We start from the raw sequence: 27801 nt of genomic DNA on the forward strand, positions 1-27801 counted from the left end.
ATTCGTAGAAAAATGGAAATATGCTGCTAACATCGGTAAACCTGGCTAATATCAAAGCTGTTATATTGTAAATGCGCAGCACAGTCAAATGCCAAAGAAGTATGTGGCTTACATTCTCGAACAGCTCCATCTCTAAAGACCTTGACATCGACAGGACAGATTTTACAGAACTGGACTGGACGCTCAATGCAATTTTATTCTTTGATAAACCAGGAAAAAAGTAAAACTGGCGAATATCAAAGCTGTTGAATATCAAAGCTGTTGTATTGTAAATCCGCAGCACAGTCAAGTGCCGAAGAAGTATGTACCATGTTAAGATTCTTCTCGAACAGGTCCATCTCTAAAGACCTTGACATCGACGGGACAGATTTTACAGAACTGGACTGGACGAATGGTTCAAATGGCTCTGAGCGCTAAGGGACTTAACATCTGAGGTCATCAGTCCCCTAGAACTTAGAACTACTTAAACCTAACTAACCTAAGGACGTCACACACATCCATGCCCGAGCCAGGATTCGAACCTGCGACCTTAGCGGCCGCGCGGTTCCAGACTGGACTGGACGCTGAATGTAGTTTTATTCTTTTATAAACCAGGAAAAAAAGTGAAACTTACAATTCTTCGTACTTGATTCAGTTCGTGATCAATATTTGTTGATTTAGATCGTAGAGGTACAGCACGTTACACTGCGAAGTGGCTTTAATTTTGCAAAACAAACCAAAACCTCAGTAAATTAACCTGCGATATAGCATTCCTTTCTCTTCCTGTTTTCTTCGTTTCTTGCATTGGAACAGCCGAGTGTCGTCATCGCCATTGTCAAATGGTTCAAATGGCTCTGAGCACTATGGGACTTAACATCTGTGGTCATCAGTCCCCTAGAACTTAGAACTACTTAAACCTAACTAACCTAAGGACAACACACACGTCCATGCCCGAGGCAGGATTCGAACCTGCGACCGCAGCGGTCACGCGGTTCCACACTGAAGCGCCTAGAACCCCACACGGCCACACCGGCCGGCTCGCCATTGTCGATAATCCCCAAGCAGAGAAGTAGATTCGTTGTAGCGTAATTTCTATTTAAAGAATGTGATGACATTAAGCAAATGATGTTCTGGTGGTATTTAATAGGAAAGGTAGTGTTTTCAATTAGCGGACGTCGGTGATTAGTGAAAAGCGAGCTTCAGTGGAACCTGCACAAGTACCTGTGCACAGAACATCTATGTTAAAACGCCCGTTAGTCTAAATAAGTAATGACTCAATATGGGTGCGCTGTGCGATCCTATAATTTGTTTTTTATTAATCGCTAACTTTTAATTAGTGTCGAAAGGACTTATCAGTGGTTCCGAATCACGGTTTTCAAATTACACTACGACGCTTGGATTTCATACGTGATGGAACGTTTTCTCATTTTAGGCCCATGATTGAGATTTTCTACTTTTTGTAACGATATGTAGCTGTTAGCCACTTGAAATATTGCAAATTTTTGTATGATCAGGCCCTGTTGCTAGAATGCTCTCTTTCTGTGTTGCACACCACGTGTTTCCCACTACACGTTCGTTTCCCTATCTAGCACTGGAATGGTTTGTTGTTATTCCCGAAGGGATTGGACAATACACTCTCAAACTGGCCACGGAAGTGACTGCGCGTGGATTTTTCCAGAACGGCAGAGTCTCTGCTGCCGACCTAGCGGTGAGAGCTCAGCACTACGGCAGTATGCGAGCTACGAGTGTCCCCAGCATACACCTGAGGCCCGAACGCCCCAGTAAAGGTTGTCCTTGACTCGCTCTCGCGCAGCCTGGATCACCTTCGGCTCTGATCGACTCTAGTGCAGTTGCGGAACGCATCAAGCACATCTAGCAGCCGCTGGGGATTCGGTCAATATATCCTGCCAACTCTATGGATCCTTCTTCTTTGTGGTCCTCCCTATGCATTCTCTGCGTTGTTTACAGCGAGTTACCCACAGAAGAATGGCGCGATGGTACACATATATCATGTTTCATAACTAGCGTCAAAAAGGAGAACGCTAGGAACGGAAAGAGCAAAGAAAACTAATAAAAGGTGAACCCAAACGCTGTCGAAAAAAATTTGAACGTTATTCAGGGACTTTTTCTGAATATTCTGGTGTAACGTCCTCATCTTAAGCACTTGTTACGTAGTAATGACGTCATTATGATTTATTAGGTTTCTTGCCTTACTACCTTTGTTTCTGAGAAAATGTCTTCACAACAATGAAAGAGTCTGTAATATCAACCACCAAAAGTGCAACGGGAAACGCCGGCCGCGGTGGCCGAGCGGTTATAGGCGCTTCAGTCCGGAACCGCGCGACTGCTACGGTTCGAATCCTGCCTCGGGCATTGATGTGTGTAATGACTTTAGCTTAGTTAGGTTTAAGTAGTTTCTAAGTCTAGGGGACTGATGACCTTAGATGTTAAGTCCCATAGTGCTTAGAGCCACTTAAACCATTTTACAACACGAAACACAAAAATAAGGCAACAACCCTAGGATGAAACATATCAACTTTTATCATAGTGAGTTCATCTCTTTTTGTCATTGCCATGTAACTCCATCCGAACAGCATTTGAAAGGCTCAACGGTACCGACCGACCGCCATGTCATTTCAGCCGATAGGCGTCACCGGACACCGATATGGAGGGGCATGTGGTCAGCACACCGTTGGCAGTATTCGTGACCAGAGCCGCTACTTCTCAGTCACGTAGCTCCTCAGTTGGCCTCACAAGGGCTGAGTGCACCCCACTTGCCAACAGCGCAACGCAGACTCGGACGGGGTTCCTATCCAAGTGCTAGACAAGTCCGACAGCTTTAAATTTGGTGATCTGACGGGAACCAGTGTTACCACAGCGAGTAGGCCGTGGGCCCATTGTAATGTAAGGTACTAAAAAAAATGTGCAAATGTTCCCTTACGGGTAGTGTTCAAAATGTCGACCATCATAATCACAGCAGATTGTAGAGCGATTGTTAATGTGCAGCTAAGCCCGCAAAAAAAAGTTAGGAAGAAAGAAGTTAGCGTATGGAACAGTAAGTTTCTTCCCTAACAAAACTCACCCCGCATAGCATTGCATCTTCACTGTTGTGCACTTTTCAGTACAGCACAGTACAGTACACCAGGGAAGACGAACGGAATATTCCAGAATTTGAAACACGAACAGCTGCTAGCATGAGTTTCTTAGAAGTAGATACCTTAGGGGTTGCAAAGCAACTCAAATCGCTTGATACGGGCAAGTCTTCAGGTCCAGATTGTATACCGCGTAGGTTCCTTTCAGATTATGCTGATACAATAGCTCCCTACTTAGCAATCATACACAACCGCTCGCTCACCAATAGATTTGTACCTACAGATTCGAAAATTACGCAGGTTGCACCAGTGTTTAAGAAGGGTAGTAGGTGTAATCCATTGAACTACAGACCTATATCATTGACGTCGGTTTGCAGTAGGGTTTTGAAGCATATGCTGTATTCAAATATTATGAATCACCTCGAAGGGAACGATCTATTGATACGTAATCAACATGGTTTCAGAAAATATAGTTCTTGTGCAACGCAACTAGCTCTTTATTGCACGAAGTAATGGCCACTATCGACAGGGGATCTCAAGTTGATTCCATATTTCTAGATTTTCGGAAAGCTTTTGACACCATTCATCACAAAAAAAATGGTTCAAATGGCTCTGAGCACTATGGGACTTAACATCTATGGTTATCAGTCCCCTAGAACTTAGAACTACTTAAACCTAACTAACCTAAGGACATCACACAACACCCAGTCGTCACGAGGCAGAGAAAATCCCTGACCCCGCTGGGAATCGAACCCGGGTGTGGAAAGCGAGAACGCTACCGCACGACCACGAGCTGCGGACCGTTCCTCACAAGCGACTTCTAATCAAGCTGCGGGCCTATGAGATATCGTCTCAGTTATGCAACTGGATTCGTGATTTCCTGGCAGGAAGGTCGTAGTTCGTAGTAATAGACGGCAAATCATCGAGTAAAACTGAAGTGATATCAGGTGTTCCCCAGGGAAGCGTCCTGGGACCTCTGCTGTTCCTGATCTATATAAATGACCTGGCTGACAATCTGAGCAGTTCTCTTATGTTGTTCGCAGATGATGCTGTAATTTACCGTCTAGTAAGGTCATCCGAAGACCAGTATCAGTTGCAAAGCGATTTAGAAAAGATTGCTATATGGTGTGGCAGGTGGAAGTTGACGCTAAATAACGAAAAGTGTGAGGTGATCCACATGAGTTCCAAAAGAAATCCGTTGGAATTCGATTACTCGATAAATAGCACAATTCTCAAGGCTGTCAATTCAACTAAGTACCTGGGTGTGGCAGGTGGCAGTTGACGCTAAATAACGAAAAGTGTGAGGTGATCCACATGAGTTCCAAAAGAAATCCGTTGGAATTCGATTACTCGATAAATAGAACAATTCTCAAGGCTGTCAATTCAACTAAGTACCTGGGTGTAAAAATTACGAACAACTTCAGTTGGAAAGACCACATAGATAATATTGTGGGGAAGGCGAGCCAAAGGTTGCGTTCCATTGGCAGGACACTTAGAAGATGCAACAACTCCACTAAAGAGACAGCTTACAACTACACTCGTTCGTCCTCTGTTGGAATATTGCTGCGCGGTGTGGGATCCTTACCAGGTGGGATTAACGGAGGACATCGAAAGGGTGCAAAAAAGGGCAGCTCGTTTTGCATTATCGCGTAATAGGGGGGAGAGAGTAGCAGATATGATACGCGAGTTGGGGCGGAAGTCATTAAAGCAAAGACGTTTTTCGTCGCAGCTGGATCTATTTACGAAATTTCAGTCACCAACTTTCTCTTCCGAATCCGAAAATATTTTGTTGAGCCCAACCTACATAGGTAGGAATGATCATCAAAATAAAATAAGAGAAATCAGAGCTCGAACAGAAAGGTTTAGGTGTTCGTTTTTCCCGCGCGCTGTTCGGGAGTGGAATGGTAGAGAGATAGTATGATTGTGGTTCGATGAACCCTCTGCCAAGCACTTAAATGTGAATTGCAGAGTAATCATGTAGATGTAGATGTAGAAGAAATGAAATGAAACATAGTAACTCTGTAACGAGTACCGGAAACCACGAGTTCCTTGTAACAAAATAGAAAGGATCCCTTAACCAACTCTGGCCTCACCCAGTACCAATAAAGTACGCTTTGTATAACATTATGCAGAGACAGGTAAACATGCCCTGCATAAACAGACACATTTTAAAAACGCTGTCGTTATACTATCAAGTAATAAAATAGCAAGGAGGACATTTTGCATTCATGAACGTGTGGACGTTTTAAAAACGCTGTCGTTATTCTGGTAAGCAGTAAAGTAGCAAGAAGGACATTTTGCATTCATGACTGCGGCGATCCATGATCTCATGGAGCCCGTTAAGATTCGGAAAACGCAGCGGAGCTATGCTGATTCGTGACATCTCCCTCCACTGATGCGCCTCTCTCTTCCCGCGCATTAAAAAAAAGTACGGCTATCCTAAGACTAAAACAAGTATCAACAATGCGCTGTGTCTGGCGTTCGTTTTCCTACATGGATATTATGGCGTTTTAATCGCTTGCTTCCGATGTCCCAGTACTGGATCAATCAGGACACTCGAATTCTAGACCGTTGGTACGGTAAAAAAAAGCCTCCACTGTTTTGCGTTCGAAACAGTTTCTCGGAATCGTTTAGGAAAGCAGTCCTAATGCCCATTCCTCCCCATATATACTACCTCAACATCGAGCGACGTCAGAGTACACGAGTTGCGCCGTTTAGATCTCTGTGGGATCCAAAGATTTTCATAATTTGTCCCCAATGCGCAGTTCACTTAATAAGGGCGTGTCGACCTACAGAAACGTCCCCAGTAGCATGTTGCACATTTTGTATTGCATTCACAAAGTGAACTGCGCAATAGATATACACTTTAAACATATTTCGATCCCAAGCAGACAGATGTATCCTCACCAAAGAACGCAATCATAGACACAGACGTCGCTCAATTGATTGTAGGATTAACGAAGGCGTCCGCAATGAAATTTTTCCAGTAGATGTGAGCAATGTGTGAAATGTATCGTTGACGTCGCAAATGACATCAGTAATGGGCATCACCACCTACCAGTGTCGTTGGCATAAACTTATTTCCATGATGTTTACAGCAATTAAGAAATTTGTGCAATGGAACGCACACTCCGTCAAAAAATACCAGAAGTAATCTAATTAATTTGGCACACAGTCACTGGGTAAACAGAGGAGATATATCGGAAACATGGTTGACAAAAAGTGAGCACTTCGTAATACCATGGTACCTAATAATTTGTGCCGACACAGAGGATTAGTATGAACACTTTAATACAACACGGAATGAACTGTACTACTCAGTAGTGCATTTAGATTTACCAATACAAGCTGTGAGTTTATTAATGACGAACGACCCTGTCAACGTACTCACCGTGTACATATAGTAGAAGGAAATCGTGAGGGAATATAAGCAGAGAGACATTTCTAATGCAGTAAAAGATGTAAACGAGTGGCTTTAACGATCACCCCAAAGCGTGTGATACATAGATCACAGAAGACAAAACAGGAGAACAATTACTGAAAACATAGATGAGTAGAGGAAAGGTGCCTATTATACGATAGTTCCCTAATAATGAAACATCCCAACTGTGCTCATGTTAAGTATTGCACTCTGGTGGAGAGTTTCTTAAACACGTCTATTGTGTGCCAGACGACGACACAGGGTCACACAGCGAGTTGGACGCCATAGTAGAGCCGGACACAGTACGTAGAGGTTGTTAATTCCTTGTGTTTGGAGTTTTTGCGACATAGGTGTTGAGACAAAATTTTAGCTTAAAGGTGACTGGATATTACTACACTCTTTTATTGTTGCTATTTGGAACGGTATCACCTATAATTTTGACAATTAGGTTCATTTTCCAACGAACGTTGTTAGCAAGTGCGTGATTCTTTGTGTAAGATGGCGAAATTCCTAATATGTGGCAGTATGGGAATCCAAATATGCGACAGTGTCGCATATTACGATACCTATCGCATATTGGGGGAACTCGTCCTCTCACTATTTTTTATATGTAATTTTTCGCAATACTATTATGAGATAACAATATTTCATCATTTACCGTAGTAAAATTTTGGCAACAGCGTTTATTTTAATTCGATTAAATTATCATAAACAGGGATTACTTTGACTAGTCTTATGACCAGAAATTGTAATGTTTTCTGGAACTTGACGGACGGTGCACCTGCAGAATCAATATCAGCTTGTCATCCAAGTGGCTGGATACAAACTCACATTTTTACTCGGTGGTTTGATCATTTTGTGAGTCATGTAAAGCCATCTTCAAATGACCCTGTCATTTTGATTTTTGGTGGGCATTATTCCCACACAAAGAATCTCGATGTGTTAGATAAAGCACGTGAAAATAATGTTCATATTGTATGTTTGCCACCTCACTCAACGCATAAAATGCAGCCACTTGACGTCGGATTTATGGGGCCTTTGAAAACATACTATGTCCAAGAGATAGAAACATGCATTGGCAAGTAACTCAGGTCGTGTTATCACCACATTATTAATAGCCAAGTTATTTGGAGCAGCTTACAACCCAGCAGCAACAATGGAAGCATCTGTGAATGCCTCAGAAAAACAGGGTCTCATGCCATGCAACAGAAACGTCTTTAAGGAACATGAATTTTCAATTCATCGCCATGCTTACGCTCTTCAAGAAAGAGATGCCAAAACCGAAACTGAAATTACTGATGGTGATGGTCAAGCTGTCAGCCCAGCAGACATCAGACCTCTCCCACACATCGCAAAACCACCTGGAGTTAGTCAAACAGATCAAACATCGCATTCCTGCTGTGCTGCGTTACTAACTTCAACTACTTATGTGAAGTCTTTGAAAGAATCTAAACAGAAGAAATCGGAGGCTGAAGCTAAGAAAGCAGCAGAAAGTTATTTGGGGAGAAGAGTGGAAAATCTTTCAATCATAGACCTAAAGCAGAAGAATTGTCTAGTGACTCGGCATCCGATGTCCATCTTGATGACAATGGAGATTCAGACAGCAGTGATGACGATGACGCAGAGTGTCTGTTCTGTACTGGGCGCTTTTCTGAAGGCAAACCCGGGGAGACATGGACACAGTGCACGAAATGTTATCGCTGGGCTCATGAATATTGCGGTGTCACAGAAGACAATTTGTTTGTCCGGATGTCGTAAATGTAAACCTAAGTAGTGTGAAATGAGTGAAGGATAACAGAAATGAATGAACATGTAAAAACTGTATATTCATATGTCATTATTATGTAATAAAATAATTAAAGCAAAATATTATTACTGTCTCATATTAGGAAACGTTGATCTCATTCCTACGAAATGCCTTGTTTGTGAAGATTTAATAACTACTCTGAAAGAGTGTTTATTATTGCAGATACGATAATTGTATGATAAAATTAAATAATGCAAGATCTTATTACCATCATAAAAAATACAACTGCACTTACTTTTAGGTCTTTCAGATGGGTTTACAAATGTGTGTCTCATATTAGGCACCTTTCCTCTACATAGGGCAGCCACAAGAAATACAAAGATTTGTATATTCAGTAAACTAAGAGCAAAAAAGATGGCTCTGAGCACTATGGGACTTAACTTCTGAGGTCATCAGTCCCCTAGAACTTAGAACTACTTAAACCTAACTAACCTAAGGACATCACACACATCCATGACCGAGGCTGGATTCGAACTTGCGACTGTAGGAGTCGTGCAGTTCCAGACCATAGCGCCTAGAACCGCTTGACTACCTGGCCGGCAAACTAAGAGCAGATAGAGAAAGTAGTATCACATCTCAAGGAGGAACTCAATGTTTAACTATAGGGAGGAACATATAGAGCATCTGTGGCTCAAGTTTTTAACAACAGCTGACCAAGTACTAGACAGGCCTACATATATACATTGTAGAACAGCTCATAGTAGAAGGGATCCTACATGTTCAATCTTTCTTTTTAAACAAATAAATAAATAAACTTAAGTGCGCAAAATGGCTGGGATCATAAGTGTCCATCCTCTCTTGGTATACGGTCTCTGTAAGGACACTTCCAAAGATACAAAGACGACTGCACATCTCTTAAATATATTGAACTCGCTTGCTTGCTTACATCTGTATATGTAGGCTAACCTCAGGAACTGCTGTAAGGATTTTGATCAAGTTTTGCCTGATAGACACACTAATTCACAAGGAAGGTTTTTGTATACAATTTACAAATATTTCGTGCAAAACGTCTGAATTTCGATGAGTTAAAGTTAAGATGTGGAAACGAAGCCATTGCGACCTAATGGACAGCCACCACAACTCGAGAATAGCGGTACCTCGAGAACGCAGCACCCGATCTAGTTCGCACCTGGTGGGCTGGTCTAGCGTTTTTCCGGCACCGTAGCTCAGCGTGTTCCGTCAGATGGCCTGTTGTCCTCTGTAATAAAAATAAAAACTGAGTGAAGTATTCAACAGGTAACTTCAAGGAGAGTCATGTGACGTCCGCCCGACCAAATGATCAGAAAAGAGACGGGAAAGAAAGCAGTTGAGCGCGCGGGTAGAAACCAGAAGATTGTGGAACCGAATTCTGGTTGGGTCACCTTTTTTCATTCTGCCCTTTAACCTGGCATTCGTCCCTCAATTATGCGGAGGTGTCGAAATATGGCAATTTCAGATTCCCAATTTCTGCTTCCTCAGGTTATCAATCGCTGTTCAGACTTAATTCGCTGCAGATTCTTCGAACAGTGGGCAGAGTTTTACTCACCCTAAAGTATCGTAATAAATATCACCACCAACAAAAAGATAACCACCTCATTATAAGGATGTGACGTGAGACTTACCATTTTAAATAATAAAATATTTTAACCAATAATTTCCTTGTTATCGTTTGAGAACAATTACATAGCGAAAAACCACGTGAACCCAAAATATGTGACATTTTATTTTTTATGCAACCATTAAAACATTTTCCAAAAAACTACTTCAGCAATTTTGCTGCAGCGCAGCAGATGACTCAGTTTCCAGCTTTCTGCCTTCCTTGAAACAAATGTAGATGTGGACACGATTGTTTGCCAGGTCGGCGAAGAAGTCTGCCGTCAACTGTCCACGACAAAGAACTGCAGCAACGAATCTTAGTAATATTTAACAATGCGTAACTAAGCTTCACAAGAGGAGTGCTGTAACACGAACTAAACATGTACATCAAGCCTTTTTTTCTTATTTCTTCTTTCATTTGTGTCAACTCAGTCAGTCTCCGATACGCACTGAATCACTCACACACATTACACTCATAATTTTCACTGGTTGTAAACATATTACTTACTTCAAGATGTGCTCCCATCATTGCCATGAGATGTCACTCTAAACGCCAATTCAATGTGGAACATACAACATTCATACCTCCAGACAACTTTCATGCCATGCGCTGCTTCCATCGCATAAGATTTATGAAAGTGATGATATTCCGTTACTTAAAATTTTTCTCTGAAATTTATTGATAACTCTAAGCAGTGGAAACAAAATACGCTGCTCCACCCAAGTCGTCTGGCTGTATGTGCTTAATGATATCCGTGCGAAGCCCGGCCGGGTTGCTAATTACGTGTAAAAGAAAACACCAGGCTTCAATTCTACAGATGTAGAATTGAATGCGTTTGTATGTAGATCACGCAACGCGTGAAGCCATCAGCGAGTACTGTAGCAGAATTTTATCACAAGGTGTCTCACTAAATTGAAAATAATTCTATTCATTTGTAAAAACTGTCAGAGGTACAAAAGTTACGACTCTTACGGACGACGCAGGAACTGAAACTGATACTATGAAAGCAAAATGCAAAATCCATTTTGTTTTTCTTTACAAAGAAAGACTCCACTTTAATTCTTCCACCACTGCACAGATGTGTAATAGACCGCACTTATTAAGTGTCAGTGGCATTGAGAAACATCCGAAATCGCTAAAATGAAACAGGGATACAGGGTCCGATGGAATACCTGTCACATTCTGCACATGATTTACAGATTATTTAGCTCCCATTTTAACCATAATATACCGTTTATACCTCTAGCAAAAATACTGTACAAGGTGAAAGAACGCACAGGTCACGCCTGTCTACAAGGAGGATATCAGCAATGATCTACAAAGTTATCTTCCAATTTCACTGCCATCCATTTGTTGTGAAATCTAGAAAATACACTATGTGACCAAAGTATCCCGAAACCTGACTGAAAATGGCTTACAACTTCGCGGCACCCTCCATCGGTAATGCTGGAATTCAATATGGTGCTGGCCCACCCTTAGTCTTGACAGCTTCCATTCTCGCAAGCATACGTTCAGTCAGGTGCTGGAAGGTTTCTTGGGGAATGGCACCCCTTTCTACGGAGTGCCCCACTGAGGAGAGGCATCGATGTTGGTCGGTGAGGCCTGGCACGAAGTCGCTGTTCCAAAACATCCCAAAGGTGTTCTGTAGGATTCAGGTCAGGTCTCTGTGCGGGCCAGTCCATTACAGTAGTGTTACTGTCGTATAACCACTTCGCCACAGGCCGTGCATTATGAACAGGTGCTCGATCGTGTTGAAAGATGCAATCGCCGTCCCCGAATTGCTCTTCAACAGTGGGAAGCAAAAAGGTGGTGCTTAAAACGTCAATGTAGGTCTGTGCTGTGATAATGCCACGCATAACTAACAAGGGGAGCAAGTCCACCTATGAAAAACACGAACACACCATAACATCATCGCCTCCGAATTTTACTGTTGGCTCTACACACGCTGTCAGATGACGTTCACCGGGCATTCGCCATACCCACACCCTGTAATCGGATCGCCACATTGTGTAGCTGATTCGTCATTCTACACAACGTTTTTCCTCTGTTCAATCGTCCAGTGTTTACACTCCTTACACCAAGTGAGGTGTCGTTTGGCGTTTACCGCCGTGATGTGTGGCTTATGAGCAGCTGCTCGACCATGAAATCCATGTTTTCTCACCTCCCGCCTAATTGTCATAGTACTTGCAGCGGATCCTGATAGAGTTTGGAATTCCTGTGTGATGGTCTGGATAGGCGTCTGCCTAATACACATTACGACCCCCTACTACTGTCAGTCAACAGACGAGGTCGGCCTGTGCCTCTTGTGCGGTACGTGTCCCTTCACGTTTCCATTTCACTATCACGTCGGAAACAGTGGACCTAGGGATGTTTAGGAATGTGGAAATCCCGCGTACAGACGTGAGACACAAGTGACACCCAATCACCTGACCACGTTCGAAGACCGTGAGTTCCTCGGAGCGCCCCATTCTGCTCTCTCACGATGTCTAATGACTACTGAGGTCGCTGATATGGAGTACCTGGCAGTAGGTGGCAGCACAATGCACTTACTATGTAAAACGTGTTTTTGGGGGTGTCCGGATCCTTTTGATCACATAGTGTATTCTGAGCTCATATCTAATGAGTTGCATCGAACGGCCTCCTGCATGCCAACCAGTATGGATTCAGAAAACATTGATCACGTGAAACGTAACTCACACTTTCCTTGCATGACATGCTGAAATCCATGGATAACGACTTCATTCCCGAAAAGTAATTAACTCAGACTCGCACCAACTTTTGTCAGCTAAATTATGATCATATGAAGTTTCAAGCAAAATTTATGACTAGACTGGGATGTCTTGGTAGGGAGGACACAGAATATTATCTTGCTAGAGACTTTTGACAGGCATTCTCCATGGGAGCTGTTGGGCTTCTTGCTGTACATGTATATTATTCGCTGGCTTACAATATTAATCGTAACCTCAGACTTTTTGCATATGTCTATAAGGACTACTATAAGAAACAGCTACACAAATATCAAGTCATATCAGATAAGATTTCACAAGAATGCAAATATTGGAACTTCGCAATAAACGTTAATAAAACTGTGCATTTCAAAAAACGGAAAAACGTAATATTCTATGGCCACGATATCACTGAGTCACGATTGGAATAAGTCAACATACATAAACACCTGGGTGAAAAGATTTTGGGGGATATGAAATGAAATAATCACCTACGCTCGGTTGTAAGCTAAATCAGGTTGTAGTTATCGGGTCATTGGTACGATACCGGCCTACAAAAGACATTGCTTACAAAACGTTTGTGTCACTCATCTCACAATGTAGGACAAGCGTGTGAAACCTACGTTAACTGAATGTATATAAAGAAGGTCAACGTTGGACAATTGTATAGAATCCAGGGTAACTGAATGTATATAAAGATGGAAGGCATGAGCGCGCTCAGATTTGTCTATTTCCCAGGAGAATAAGTATCCGGTTTAAATCCCGATGGTGGAAGAAATATTTACCTCCAGGATTTGGCTGAAAAGGTAAAGAGATGTGGTGTTGTGTATATTCTGATCATCAGTCTATGAGCCACTATCATAGATTAAACTTGAAATCCCATATGCAGGGTCTCTTGCAATGAGGGCATTTGACACTGTTGTTGTGGATGTGGGGCGTTAACCTCGGCGATCACCTTGGTGCTGTCCAAGAGAAGTAGCCAATATGATAACACTAGGTTTCATCCTCTCTCTTCTCTGATTTTTATAGTACAAACATGACACTACACTAATACAGTAACCTAAATTCAACAGTTACACTTAAGCCACTACCCTCACATATGACATGGAAATGAACCATTGTGTGGCAGTAGGCGGCTTAACAATGCGTCCGAATCTCCCCGCCAACCATGCCATACGATTCTTTCTTTCTGTCACGAAAATGCTGTAAAAGATGAATTCCAGGCATTTGAAGACAGATGTCAATTACGCATCAAAAGCCGGCATACAAAATTTCAAAAGTGTGTATGAAGTGAGGTATCTAGGAATATACTGCAGCTCCCTTTGTACCCCAAACAACACAGGCCGCGCAGAAATTCTAATATGTGGTACAATTGGAAGGACCCCCTGCCAAACATTTCGCACCAGTCTGTAGAAAACGGATCTCTTTGCAGAAAGTAACATAGATTTTCTTACTGATGGGTTGCTTACTCTAATCGCTGATCCCTACGAATGCATTGTATTTCGGCTACAAGTCTCGTTAGTTCTCATTTTTAAGGACCGTCACACTTGCAGTATCGTAACAAAATGTCTCTCCAAACAAAGGACCGTCAGGATCATTACAGAAGAATGAGTATTGGGAAAAGAAAAGGAAAATTCGTGTTCCAGTGGACGTCACTACGCTAACAGCAGAGATGACAGTCGTCCTATGTCTCCCACACACTTCAACAAGAAGTGAAGGAACAGACTCCAGATAAGGCTTTCTTTTTTTTTGTAATCATTTGCACAGCTCCTGAGCAATACCCCAGTGAGCAACATGCAGGGACCAACTTTGTTAAAGAACTGTCAATACGGCAGTCTCTGCCAGGTTAAGGCAAATTGCGCCATTAAGGAAAACGAAATACTAGTTATTTTGGCTAAAGAGGCCACTCATAACGGAGAAATTACTCACTGTGAAACCAGTACTACATTAAAAGTTAGTTCTTCAACGAAGCAAGTGTGGAACAGCGAAGTACAGAAGTCTTGCCCGAAGTAGAGGAGCTTCAAGCACACAAAAATATCCTTCGCTTCCATTCTTTGATTGATATGACAGCTGTTCATCTTCGAGAAGTTTCAGAAATACATGCAGCCTGCACCACTTCGATCTCGCGCAGTCTTTGCTACAGCTATGTAATGAAATGGCACTATCTTCTTCGGTTGCAATGCATGATTCCAAAAATTCGCTATTCCTTGATCGGCTAAAACTCAACTGCCCCATCCCGACATCAGTAAAACCCGACATCAGTAAAATCGTCTTTATTGGAGAGCAACGACAGATTCTCATAGGCTACATACTTTTGGTGGACTTAGGTATCCCCTTCAGTACTAAGCTACTACTGAACCGTATACGATGTTGTGTAAAATTGGTAACGAGCTGTAAACTGTTTATTTGATTGCATTACACAAGATATTGACCTAGTAGATAGTGTCGGAGGTTCCATGCGGCTTTTCGCGGATGATGCTGTAGTATAAAGAGAAGTTGCAGCTTTAGAAAATTGTAGCGAAACGCAGGAAGATCTGCAGCGGATAGGCACTGGGTGCAGGGAGTGGCAACTGACCCTTAACATAGACAAATGTAATGTATTGCGAATACATAGAAAGAATTATCCTTTATTGTATGATTATATGATAGCGGAACAAACACTGGTAGCAGTTACTTCTGTAAAATATCTGGGAGTATGCGTACAGAACTATTTGAAGTGGAATGATCATACAAAATTAGTTGTTCGTAAGGCGGGTACCAGGTTGATATTCATTGGGAGAGTCCTTAGGAAATGTAGTCCATCAACAAAGGAGGTGGCTTACGAAACACTCGTTCGACCTATACTTGAGTATTGCTCATCAGTGTGGGATCCGTACCGGATCGGGTTGACGGGGGAGATAGAGAAGATCCAAAGAAGAGCGGCGCATTTCGTCACAGGGTTATTTGGTAACAGTGATAGCGTTACGGGGATGTTTAGCAAACTCTATAAGTGGCAGACTCTGCAAGAGAGGCGGTCTGCATCGCGGTGTAGCTTGCTCGCCAGGTTTCGAGAGGGTGCGTTTCTGGATAAGGTATCGAATATATTGCTTCCCCCTACTTATACCTCCCGAGGAGATCACGAATGTAAAATTAGAGAGATTCGAGCGCGCACGGAGGCTTTCAGACAGTCGTTCTTCCTGCGAACCATACGCAACTGGAACAGAAAAGGGAGGTAATGACAGTGGCACGTAAAATGCCCTCCGCCACACACCGTTGGGTGGCTTGCGGAGTATAAATGTAGATGTAGATATGAATAGAGGAGTGCTGGCTGTAATAAACCTTCTCAGTTGTCAATTAAAAAGTTGCCTATTGTTAGTAAATGGAAGATGTATTTGGTTTACAAACAGAGCTAAGCAATCATTCAGCCATCCAAACTGACCAGTACTCAGCCCAACCCAGGCGCCTGCAACTTTTCTTACGACTTTCACGTCTTGCTAAAGATAGTCCACCTGAAACCTGGCTCTTAACCAGGGAAATGGACAATATTTTGTGCTGTGTGTTTTTATTTTATTTGGTTATACAGGGTGTCCCAGGAATGTTGCAACAAACTTCGAGGAGTTGTACAGGGTGTCTTGAGGAGCAAATCCTGGATAGGAATGCATGTCTGGAAACGTCATCCAACAATGTTACAGCGCATCGAAGTTATAGGTGCTAGCGCCTGCCGTTAGGTCATCTCTGTGGCAGCAAACGTGACTTTGAACGCTAGCGGATCGTAGGTGGAACGTCTTGCAATGTTGTCTGTTATTCACTGATCGCCAGTGAAGAAGATGGAGCTAGTTGCTGCACAGAAAGGCCTTGTCTCCTATGAATTCCATGTTATGCTGCCTTGGTGCACTACAGTTTACGACATGTCTTCCCATCTGCAGTTTATTTTTCTCCTGTATACCGAAAAACACTGGAGATCTTTGAAGGAAACCTGTATCTGAAACTGTCATCCAGTTAGGCCACAGAGTATCGCTTTCGTAGGAGACAAGGTCCTTCTACGTAGCAGCTAGCTCCCTCCATCTTCTCCACCAGCGGTCGTGACAGTCAGTCGCGATCACTGAATAACAAACAACAGTGCAAGATGTTCCGCCTGCGGTCCATCAGCATACAAAGTCTCGTTTGCTGCTGAAAGAGTGGCTACTTCAAAACTTCAGACTTCTTTTTTTTTTTTTTACTGTCTGAAGTTTTGAAGAACTTGCACTTCAGACCTGCATCTGGATCTGTGATAGTACCCTAAATAAAATTAAAAGACTGTTAGTTCAATATAAGCTTTAGCTTTAAAGGTGAGTGACTCTTAAATCATGAACGAGAGATATGAACGCTTCATTGGCTCAAAAAAAGGGCAAAAAAGGGCTAAGTTGAGGTAGCTTGGCAGGGTGTTAGCCTGAAGTCATTGTCTACATTCATTACTGTAAAGTACATAAGACTGAGGTCACTTGCTTTAGGTCCTATGCATTGTCTATGTTTGTTGTCATACCTACATGATTACCGAAAATAGGCAGATTGCAAGGCCTGTATTTGTGAAGCCCAAGTTCTTGTACAGTATTCTAAAGGTAGATTTCTCTTACCTCAGTCACTGTGCTGTGCCCCAATGCAGATTTCACATTAATATCCATTACTAACATTTGTCAGATGCCTCAATCTGGTGTCATTGTCCTTTTTAATTTTTAATGGGCCTATGCAGTGGTGTTGATTTGATATATGACATTTTTCCATATGATTTCTTAATTATATTGTTACAGCATGTTCCTCACAAGGTTGATACATCTATAGCACTGTCAAGATTGTATCCAGCAACACAACCACTGCTATTGGATTGTGTCTAATGTTATGACAACCACTGCAATTTGTGTGTTGGGCAGTGTACAATTTCAGTAATATGGCTCCTGTGGGCACCATGTGTGGAGGTTTATCTCTTCTAATACATTTCATAAAACTTTCACCACCATGGCACTGAACTCTGCATTTAAATGACCAATTTTAACTATTTTTCTGTGTCCCAATGGCATTAAGTTGTGAATAGGCTGTTTGAAAGTGATACAAGTACATAAAGAGCCCACAGCTAAGGACATATTACAGTCTATGATCATAAAGAATTTGACCATGTGTCACATACAGATACCCTATGATGAATGTCTTCTGTCTGCAGCTGAAGATGGCATCCAGTAGGGTCTGTAGTTCGTCAGTGTCTGTGTGCGAATTGTATATACCGAGCTAAAATGATCAACCACCACGACAGAAAATTAATTGTATAACCTTCTGGATAACTGTGTCTGACACTGTGTCTTATTCCCTGTGCTTAATACATTAATTTCTTCAAATTAGTTAGTACGACTCATTTTCATATTCCGGCCACAGAAACTTCCTTTTTTTCGTGTCACGTCCAATAACGTTTGTATTTTCTTCATACTTCCACAAGTGACTGTATATTCTTCTGTCACCTATCTACTGTCATTTGTCTCTTTTAAATTATTTGTGCTACTGCATTCTGCAACTGGAATATGAAGCATGTGATCATTCTCCATATTTGTTACACTTTCATACAATTCTGAATGTGATAGAACTCCACCTCTTCTCACCATCATTCTATTTATTGTCCACCCCATTCCTGCCTGTCCTTATACTGTCTGTCTCATCTTTTGTTTGTGCACATGTATCTCCCCTTTTTCTGATCTCTGATGGGAAATTAACAGAGGTTAATCATCCACTATTAAGGCTAAAATTGCTTTTAAAATCACTATTCAGTGACAACTGCAGCAAGCACAATAACAGGTCCACTTGGTTCAATCAGCTCACAAATATTACAGCACACAATGAATAATAGCTACATGTTCACTGCCAACTGGTCAGTGTTGGACTGACCTCTCCCACAACTTGGGACACCTGCATGTGCCACTGCTTCGTAGGAGCAAAATACAATGAGTAAGCTCCTCCACATAAATCTTATGCTGGTATTCCTGAAATTTGGTTTTCATAGCACCTTTTGATCTTCCATCTTTAGTTTTATTAATGACAGCTCAATTTCGACTAGATGCTGCATAATCTGGTTTTCCTTCACACTGCACTATAAAACAGAACAGGGTCACAGGCACAAATAAAAGAAAAATTTGTGTTCAAATCATTCAAGGAGGTTTTCACTTAAATTCTGCTTTGAATCCTGCTCTATTACTGGCCGAACAACTTAGGGACAGAGTTAATGCTACTTTCTCAGCCACTAATAATAACTCCTAAGTTTTTCCTTTCTGGTTGTGCCAATACCATTTGTGCCTAAAAAATAATGGAGTGTAAACCTATAAAAATAGTGTGGGATATCAAAGAAAACACCTATATGCATTCTCCCAAGTTGTTTGAACATTTTATATGCCAAGAGAAACTAAAGTTTCATCAGATAAGTGTTTACCATCCATCCCACTGATAATGAGGTTCTGGAAGGGCTTCTTCTCTGCTGTTTAACTACCACTGGACATCAAACAGGAGCGTTTACAGATAGTGGAAACTGTGTGCATCTAGTGTTTCAAGGCAGCTGTGTGTAGAATATATTTGCAATATGGTGGAATTGTCAGATTGCGATAACAGAAGCACAAACAGATTCCTCCAGCATTCCATCATATTCATGATCAAATTTCCATGGTGCAACAAAGCACAAGCATAAACAAAGCTCTCTCTGAGCTCTATTTATACTTTAACCAAGATGCATACCTTTCTAAGGTGTATTTTTCCCCCAGACATTCACTACAGAAAGAATTGCAGAGTAGCCTCTGAGAAATTGGGAAAGTTGCAGAGAGAGCCATGACAACATTGAAACAATCATCACAGTAAGTGTCTCTGTTCACGAACAGAACCATGAAAGATCTAAATCAACATGACAGGCAGTTAGTAAACATTTCTCCTCCCAACAACAAATGCTACCTCACTTGGTCCACGCTAGCAAAGATAATTTGTTGTTTTGGTCTTTTTTTGGATTTCATTTGAAATCCTTCTCATGAACTCTGCAAACCCCACATCAAGGACTTTGAATAACAAGACCCTGTTTCCCTGTTTTTGACATATTCCCAAAGTATCACCTTTCAATGACTTACATTGCTAAACTAATTGTAATTTACTTCAAATTTGTAAGGAAAATATGACATATTTTATTACATCAATTACACATCTTTGAACACAACAAACTAGTCAAAATCAGAAAGGAATGCAAAATCAACAAATGAAAACTTCCAAATACAAATAATAATGATAATAATAATAGAAAACATACCATTAGTACAGGAGGGATAATGGTTCTTTTCATGATAAGCCGTTTCATGACAGATACAAGTAAGTAACCTGTGAGCTTACACTGCACAGAAATTTTAATGTCACTACACATTTTAAAAAACACGGAAGTCTGCAGAGTAGCTTAAGCTTTAGCATTCTCCAATTTTTCGATGACATTTGTACATATCAAGCTGACACTATACAATTCAAATAAATTTCCTCCACAATTCATGTGAAAGTATGAAAAAATACAATTTATATTGCCTGTAACAAAGATGTGTATTTGGTGAATTGTAAACAAAAATATAGACAAAATATCGATATTAAGACTTGAGTATGAAAGGAACAGCAAGTCACTTGAGTTATTTGATTTTATCAAAGCATGTTCATCAATTTACTCAAAATTTTTGTGTATCCTTACACATATGGGGCTTTTATTGATGTCTTACAGTTACTGTGACAGCTAACTCCTTCTAACATGACAGACCTCTGTTATTTTCATTTGTTTGTCTGCTCAATGGGTGTGCATCTTGATTTCATGCATCTCTGATTACAATGTTTGCATTATGTCCCCTCACAATGTGAATAAATATGTTTGTTGAAACTATGGTTCCTCTCTCCACAGCTGCTGACTGGAAGAGGTGTAGTCAAAATGACCCAAAGTTCGATGAGTGCTTAGTGGAAGCTATCCAGGACACACTTCCAAAGCTGAAGAATGGTGAGTTACGTTATACATATTTCCACAGAATGCCATCGTCACTGGAATGTTGAACTCTAAATGTTTCTTCTTTCCATAGAATGGCTTAAATGATATTTAATTTTAAATTCACTATTTCTGCTGCATTAGTTCAGACAGGTCATAGCAGGTCAATAATTCAAAAATAACAGTCCTGAGGTAGCTTGGCTTAACTTCTTTAACCAGAAGGTAGATAGAAAGCCACATCACCAAACTCAATGAGAGATATGGTATATTATAAGATAATATGTATTCTACAGGTATCCTGCTGTTGAGCCAGTGTATGTGGAGAGGACAGACATCAGCAGTCCAACATGTAGCTATTTACCCAAGCAAACAATGATTTTTGGTGTGATCAGTTCTAAAATGAGAACAAAAAAGTAGTATTGCCAATTTTTTTGTAATTAACACTCTAAATATTTTGAATGTTGCTAGTGATTTTAATTACATATTTCTTATATTATTTTAGTCAATAATATTATGTGAAATTATGGTGACATGGCTGTTCTGATTAGCAAACATTATAACTATTAGGACCAGGGCTTTTGCTCCTCTTCTTCAATTTACAGTTGTTCATTTGTTACAGTGTAACCTTACCTATGTCTCCTCTAATACATGCATTTAATACAGAGGCTATTTGTGATGGTAAAAACTTTCTTGGCGGTCTTTACTATGTTTGTGGTGAGTTTGTGATTACGAAACATCAGAGGAATAGTACAGACTTCAAATAAGTCATGGACACTGCATAGGGTGTGTTTTGTATATGTTGTTAATCTTGAAAAATGTCAAAAAAAAGAGAAAACAGTTCTCCAAACTTGCCATTCCCGAGATACCACTCTAGTGACATTTTACATTTGTAATGCTCATGTCTGGTTTCAATTCAAAAACTAAAAGCAGTAATAATATACCCTAAGCTTCTGAGTGTCATTATTTATTTATTCATCCATCTTTGAGCATTTGCATGCAATCACTGTCATTATGTGTAATGTAAAAGAGATTTTATAAAGTATGCTGGACATGTTAGAAAACTTACTTACATACACTATGATACTGCACACACTTAAAGTCCAAACAATAATAGAATATACATAACACAACAACATATTTCTAGACATTCAGTCAGTAGGCAATGACCTAGATCTTTCCACGTCTACATGACAAGAAGCTTTTGATGATGATCATAGACATTTGTAGTGGTATCCAGTCCGATGTAAATGAATAACCTCATAATAATTTTCATTGTACCTTAGACTACACAGAACCCATGAGCTGCTTACAAAAACTGAGCTAAATGATTTGGTTAAGAATTTAGTCCTGGTGTAGGAAATGATGGAACCTGTTTATAGATTTTCCTACAAGTAATGTAGATGATGATGATGATGATGATGTTGATGATGTTTGGATTGTGGGGTGCTCAACTGTGCAGTTATCAGCGCCCGTACCAGTTCCCAACCTTTCCATTTGATGATGAAATGATGAGGACAACACAAACACCCAGTCATCTCGAGGCAGGTCAAAAGTAATGTAGAGACTGTTTTATTAAACAATGGTAACACCTATATGTCAATATCTGTTGGCCTTTTATTTCAAGTGGTATTTAATACAAACAGTGTGATGAAGGGTAGGTAAACAGTCTTTGATTAATTGTTAAATATGTTTACTACTGTTTGTGGCTGCCAAAACTTTTATTTACTCTAACAAAAAGAAGTTGACAGCCATAAGTGGTAATTACCATGCTTGACAATTTGATGGAAACATAAAGCAAAGACAAAATCGATGGTGCACGCTAATCCTTGATAGCTAAAAGGTCAATACAAAATGCAGGAACAATAAAACTTAAGTAAATGTAATAATAATAATAACATTTTTTCCAACAACTACATTAATCTATGTTATTAGTGACTATGAGTAGATGCCAACTTAGAAATAGCTCAGTCCACCATTGTCAACTAGATCCTCAGGTCACTCCTTTCATATATCAGCACATCATTTCTCACTTTTGTCAGGAGCTGCTGCACGATGTTGAAACCCCTCTTCACTTGATTTTTTAGAACAAGAAAGTATTATTTTACATCTTGTTCTTAAAGGTGTGCGTGAGCTGGATATGCTGCCACTGGATCCTTTGGAGATTACAGCACTTGAAATAGATAAGGGAGATGGTCCTGTTGGAATTGGGCTAAAGTTTAAAAACATGAAGATTTATGGCATTTCTGACTCTATAATCACCAAGCACAAGTGAGTATATTTACAAACTGTCAACTTCTAAACTATTGGAACACTTTCCAAGACAGAAGTTATCACATGGAGAATTTTATTTGTAGATAGATGAGAGAAACAATTTAGTTTGATGAAAAGAAAATACAATTACAAAAATTTATATCACTTTATGCAGATTGAATATAAGCTTAGTTAAGGTGTAATTTTAAATGAAATTGCATCAAATTTAATCTACACAGTGCTGTAGCACAAACTTCCATTTTCAGGTAAGATAGTAACTTATACTGCAGATCTGTTTTCCCTTGAATTGCAGAACACATTTTGTATTCAGATTTGATTATCTTCCTTAAGTCTATTCAGCTGCTACTGCAGAGTAAAAATGAATTTTTGGAGATTTGTTCTTGGGGAATCAGCCTATTTATACACAACAGAAGGAAACAGATGAGGGGGGGGGGGGGGGGGGGGATAAGTCAAATGTGGGTTTTCCTGACTTTTAAATGCTTCATACACATTTATATTAACACTTATTTGAGAAGGTACAATGCTTTCAGAAAATATGATCTGTTACATTTCTGTACCAAGTGAGTACATCTGGATTTGAGTACACAGGTACTACATTTTCCTATAATGCACTTGTTTCACCTCCCACACATCAAATTGCCAACAGCTTTAGGATCTTTCTTCTGAGTCTTACACCTAGAATGATCCAAGCCTACACCAGTAGCTACTCCTCCTCCATTTGCTATGCCCTCCAGTGAAATATGCTAGAGTAAACAATGTTAGTATCATGTGCATATACACATGAAAGTCAATACATCTCTTCCAATGCAGCTTTACATATTTGCTATGCCACCTTGCACAATGTTGTGTCATCACAGATGATCTCTCCAAGCACTTCAGAACTTTGGCTGGCTCATGGAGTTATTATTATACAGGACTGAGTTTTAGTTTAGGATGATGACTCATAACTGTATGTAAACAAGATAAAACTTGACTGACTGTCATTCAAAAAATTAACATTAATAATGCTGGTATCTCTTTTTTTTCACAATGCAGTGATTTCTCATTATTTTCACATCTGTAAAAAGTGTGGCAACTGCCAGCCCTCTCTTAAAAGTTAAACAAATCCAAAGGAATGCACAGACAATAGTTACTCTACAAGTTTTCCTTGAATAACCCAAGTCTAGACGCTTACTCACCCGTGCTATAGTCCTGATATAGTTTTGTGTAATTTCTTCCTGTTTTCTGTGGTTGTTGATTAGTCTCCAAATACAATCCACCTATTTGTGTGATGTGTACTTAAGGAATTTCCAAAAGTATTTTATCCTGATGTAATCTTAAAGTTGTTTCAATGGACACAAGTACACACAAAACATCAGGAAAAATACTTCAAAGTTATGTAATGGTATAAGTATCACAATATAATAACTAAAGTAACAGCCACAGAACTTTCAAATTGTCCCTCATAAGTTCACAGTAGTCCCCTGAACCATATGACTTTGTGAAGCATTATCAAGTAAATATTTTAGGAGTGAAAGGGACCATTTACTGAAGAGAAAGAAAACTTGCTAGCTTAAACACACACACACACACACACACACACACACAAACAAAGGACTCACAGGCTAGGAAATTCATGAATGAGTTTTGGAGCTGGTGGGAGCAGCAAACAGAAGATTATGTGAGAGAGTGAATTGGTAGGGAAGGATAGCATGGAGGAAGGAGAAATGATTGTGTGGAGGTTGTGGGGACAATGGGTTATCAAAGACTGTGGCCAGGATGGTTATGGGAGCGAAGGGTGTGTTGTTGCAAGGATAATTCCCATACGGGTACTTCAGAAAAATTGATCATGAAGGGAATCATCCAGATGTCCCAGATTGTGGAGCAGCCACTGAAATTGAGCATTTTATACTCAGCTGCATGTTGCATGGTGGTCACTTTTGTTGTTGTCATCAACAGTTCGAGAGTGGCCGCTCATTCTGGAGATGGTTGGTAGTCATACCAGCATAAAAAGCTGTGCAATGCTTGCAGTAGAGTGCATAACACAACTCCTTTCACAGGTGGCTCTGTCTTTGGTGGTGTAGGATAACCCTTTGACAGGAATGAGGAAGGAGGTGCTATGTGGGTGGATTGGGCAGGTCTTGCAAATTCCCTGTGACAAGGGGTTGAGGGTGGTAGTGGCATAGGGAAAGGGTTGGATGTTGTGTAGGTTGGGTGGGCAACAAAACACCAGTTGAGGTGGGGTGAGGAGGATCTGGAATAGGATGACCTTTATTTTGGACAATGATGATAGATAATTAAAGCCCTGACAACGGATATGGTTCTGTTGTTCCAGTCCATGGTGATACTGGATGAAGATGGGGGGAGCTGAGGGGGAGATAGTGGGGGCTCCTTTGTAGCTGATTCTTATGGGCAATGGGAGAACAGAGGGTGTTTGAAGACATGTCACAGAAAATACGTTAAGGGGTAATGTCTGTTTGTGAAGGGCTTTGTGAGACCTTCAGCACACTGGCCAAGGGAGTTTTCATAAATTCAGTTATGTCATCCATGGGTGGCCTGGCTGTATGGGAGCAAGTTTTTGGTGTGAAAGGGGTGGCAGCTGTCAAAATGCAGGTACTGTTGTTGTTAGTGTGTTTAATATGGACAGAGGTGTGGATAAGCCATGAGAGAGATGGAGGTCAACATCCTGGAAGGTGGTACATTGAATTGAGGAGGACCATGTGATGCAGATGGGAGAGAAGGTGCCGAGGTTGTGAAGGAATGAGAACAACTGTCTTGGCCCTGAGTCCATATCATGATCATCTATGAATCTGGACCAGACTAGCAGTTTGGTGTTTTGGGAGGCCATGAAGGTTTCCTCTAGATGGCCCATAAACAGGTTTCTGAAGGAGGGTATCACATGGGTACTACTGGCTATGCTGCAGATTTGTATTTCTTCCCTAGCAAGGAGAAGCCATTGTGTTTCAGGATTTGTTGAGAAGTTGTATTAGGCATGAAATAATGGGTTTGGAGTCTGAAGGATGTTGGGATAGGTTGTGTTTGACAGTGACACAGCCATGGGGATGAAGGAAATTGATGTAGAGGGAGGTGGCATGAACAGTTATGAGTGGGGATTCAGGAATTAAAAGGGTTGGGATGATGGAGAGTCAGAGAAGGAAGTGGTTTGATGTGAAAGGCAAGGTTTTAGGTCAATTGCTTGGAAGCATTGGTTGACAAAAGTGGAAATTCTTTCAGTCAGGAGCACTGTGGCCATCTACAAAAAAAAATGTCCAGGATTGTTTGGTTTGTGGATTCTGGGGAGCATGTAGGAAGTGGGTGTACAAGGTGTTATTGTGGTGAGGAGGGAGATGGACTTCAGGGAGAAGTTCAGGGAAGGGTTTAAGCATTTACTGGGGATTGCATGTTATTTTGAGTTTTGGGATAGGATCACTATGGCACAGCTTGTAGGAGGAGGAGTCACAAAATTGATGGAAGTCTTCTGCCACGTAGTCACTACAATTCATCATGACAGTGTTGGAGTCTTTACATGCAGGGATCATGATTAGGTCAGAATATATCTAGAGGTCAAGTGTGGTTATCCTTTCTTCAGTTGCAAGACAAGTGATCTGAGGAAGACACCTGAGGAAGGATGGTAAGGCCAAGTTGAAGGTAAAGAGTTCATGGTAGGTGACGAGGGGTTAGGTGGGAGGGGGAGGATCATGATATGATTGCAGTACAAATTGGGAGAGGCTAGGTCAGTGTTGGGATTAGGTTGGCTTTAGTTGGAGGGACTAGTGCCAAGTAAGTGTTTCTACTGTAAGGATCAGAAGAAGGTGAGTAGACAAACTTGTATGGGGCTGAAGTTTCTGGTGGAATGGTTAACAATAGTGTTTAGGATTTGTTCAGTTTCTGGAATTTGCAGAGTGTTAGACTTGTGGAATTTGAAGGATTTGACTTGTCAAAGACCTGTCTCCTTCTCCTTATCACTACAGTGGAAACACTTCCTTGCCTCACCTCGAACACCAACCTAATCCCAACACTGGACTTTGCCTTTCCCAACTCATACCACCATCCAACCATGACCTTTTCCGTCTCCCCCCTAACCACTCCTCTGGTCAATGTTCAGGAATTCCTTACCTCAGATTGGTCTCACCATCCTTCCCCAGGTTGCTTCCTAGGAACACTAATCTTTCAACTGGAGAAAGGACAGCCATGTGGAACCTCAAAAAAGATCCCAAACTTATCATCCTCATAGCAGACAAAGGCTCCCCGACTTTCGTGATGAATCGCAGTGACTATCTGACAGAAGGCTTCCACCAACTGTCTGACACCTCCACTTACAAGCCATGCCATAGTGCTCCCATCGCAGAAGTGCACTAAAACTTCCAATCCATACAGAAATACCAAGGTTTCTTCCAAAACACCCCCCCTCCCCCCCCCCCCCATGTCCCATGTCTATCTCTCTCCTCAACCGAACACCCCACACACCTACCTTCTACATACTCCCCAAAAATCTACAAACCCAACAATCCTCAAAGCTCTGTTGTAGTTGGCTATTGTGTCCCAACTGAAATAATTCCTGGTCTTCTTGACAAACAGCTCTAACCAATTGCCCAAATCTTAGCCACCCATTTGAAAGATACTAATCACTTCCTACACCGATTTTGCACCATCTCCACCACTTTACCTCCTGGATCCCTACTTGTCACTGTTGATGTCATCTGTCTACAGTTACTGTTACACTTGACATGTTCCACATCATAATGGCTACTGTACCATGTGATTGATCATTGGAACATGCAACCAACCAACCAACCAACTAACTAACTAGTATCTTCCTACACACAAACATCCCTCACACCCATGGCCTTGCTGCTGTAGAACACTACCTTTCCCAATATCCTTCACACCACAAACCACTACCTCATTTCTCATACACATTACCAACTACATCCTGACACAAAGTACTTCTCCTTTGAAGGGAAGGTAC

At 41.0% G+C, this 27801-nt stretch overlaps 1 protein-coding gene across 1 annotated transcript in view; it reads left to right on the forward strand.

Moving 5' to 3' along the window:
- The window catches only part of LOC126324558 (protein takeout-like), a 67738-nt gene that overhangs the window by 16823 nt on the left and 23114 nt on the right, over nucleotides 1–27801 (forward strand). The window contains exons 2-3 of the mRNA XM_049995072.1: nucleotides 20505–20597; nucleotides 22703–22850. Coding sequence (XP_049851029.1) covers nucleotides 20505–20597; nucleotides 22703–22850 — 241 coding nt within the window. The remainder of the gene's footprint in view (nucleotides 1–20504; nucleotides 20598–22702; nucleotides 22851–27801) is intronic.

This window comes from Schistocerca gregaria, chromosome 2, assembly GCF_023897955.1.
Source record: "Schistocerca gregaria isolate iqSchGreg1 chromosome 2, iqSchGreg1.2, whole genome shotgun sequence".
NCBI classification, from domain to species: domain Eukaryota; kingdom Metazoa; phylum Arthropoda; class Insecta; order Orthoptera; family Acrididae; genus Schistocerca; species Schistocerca gregaria.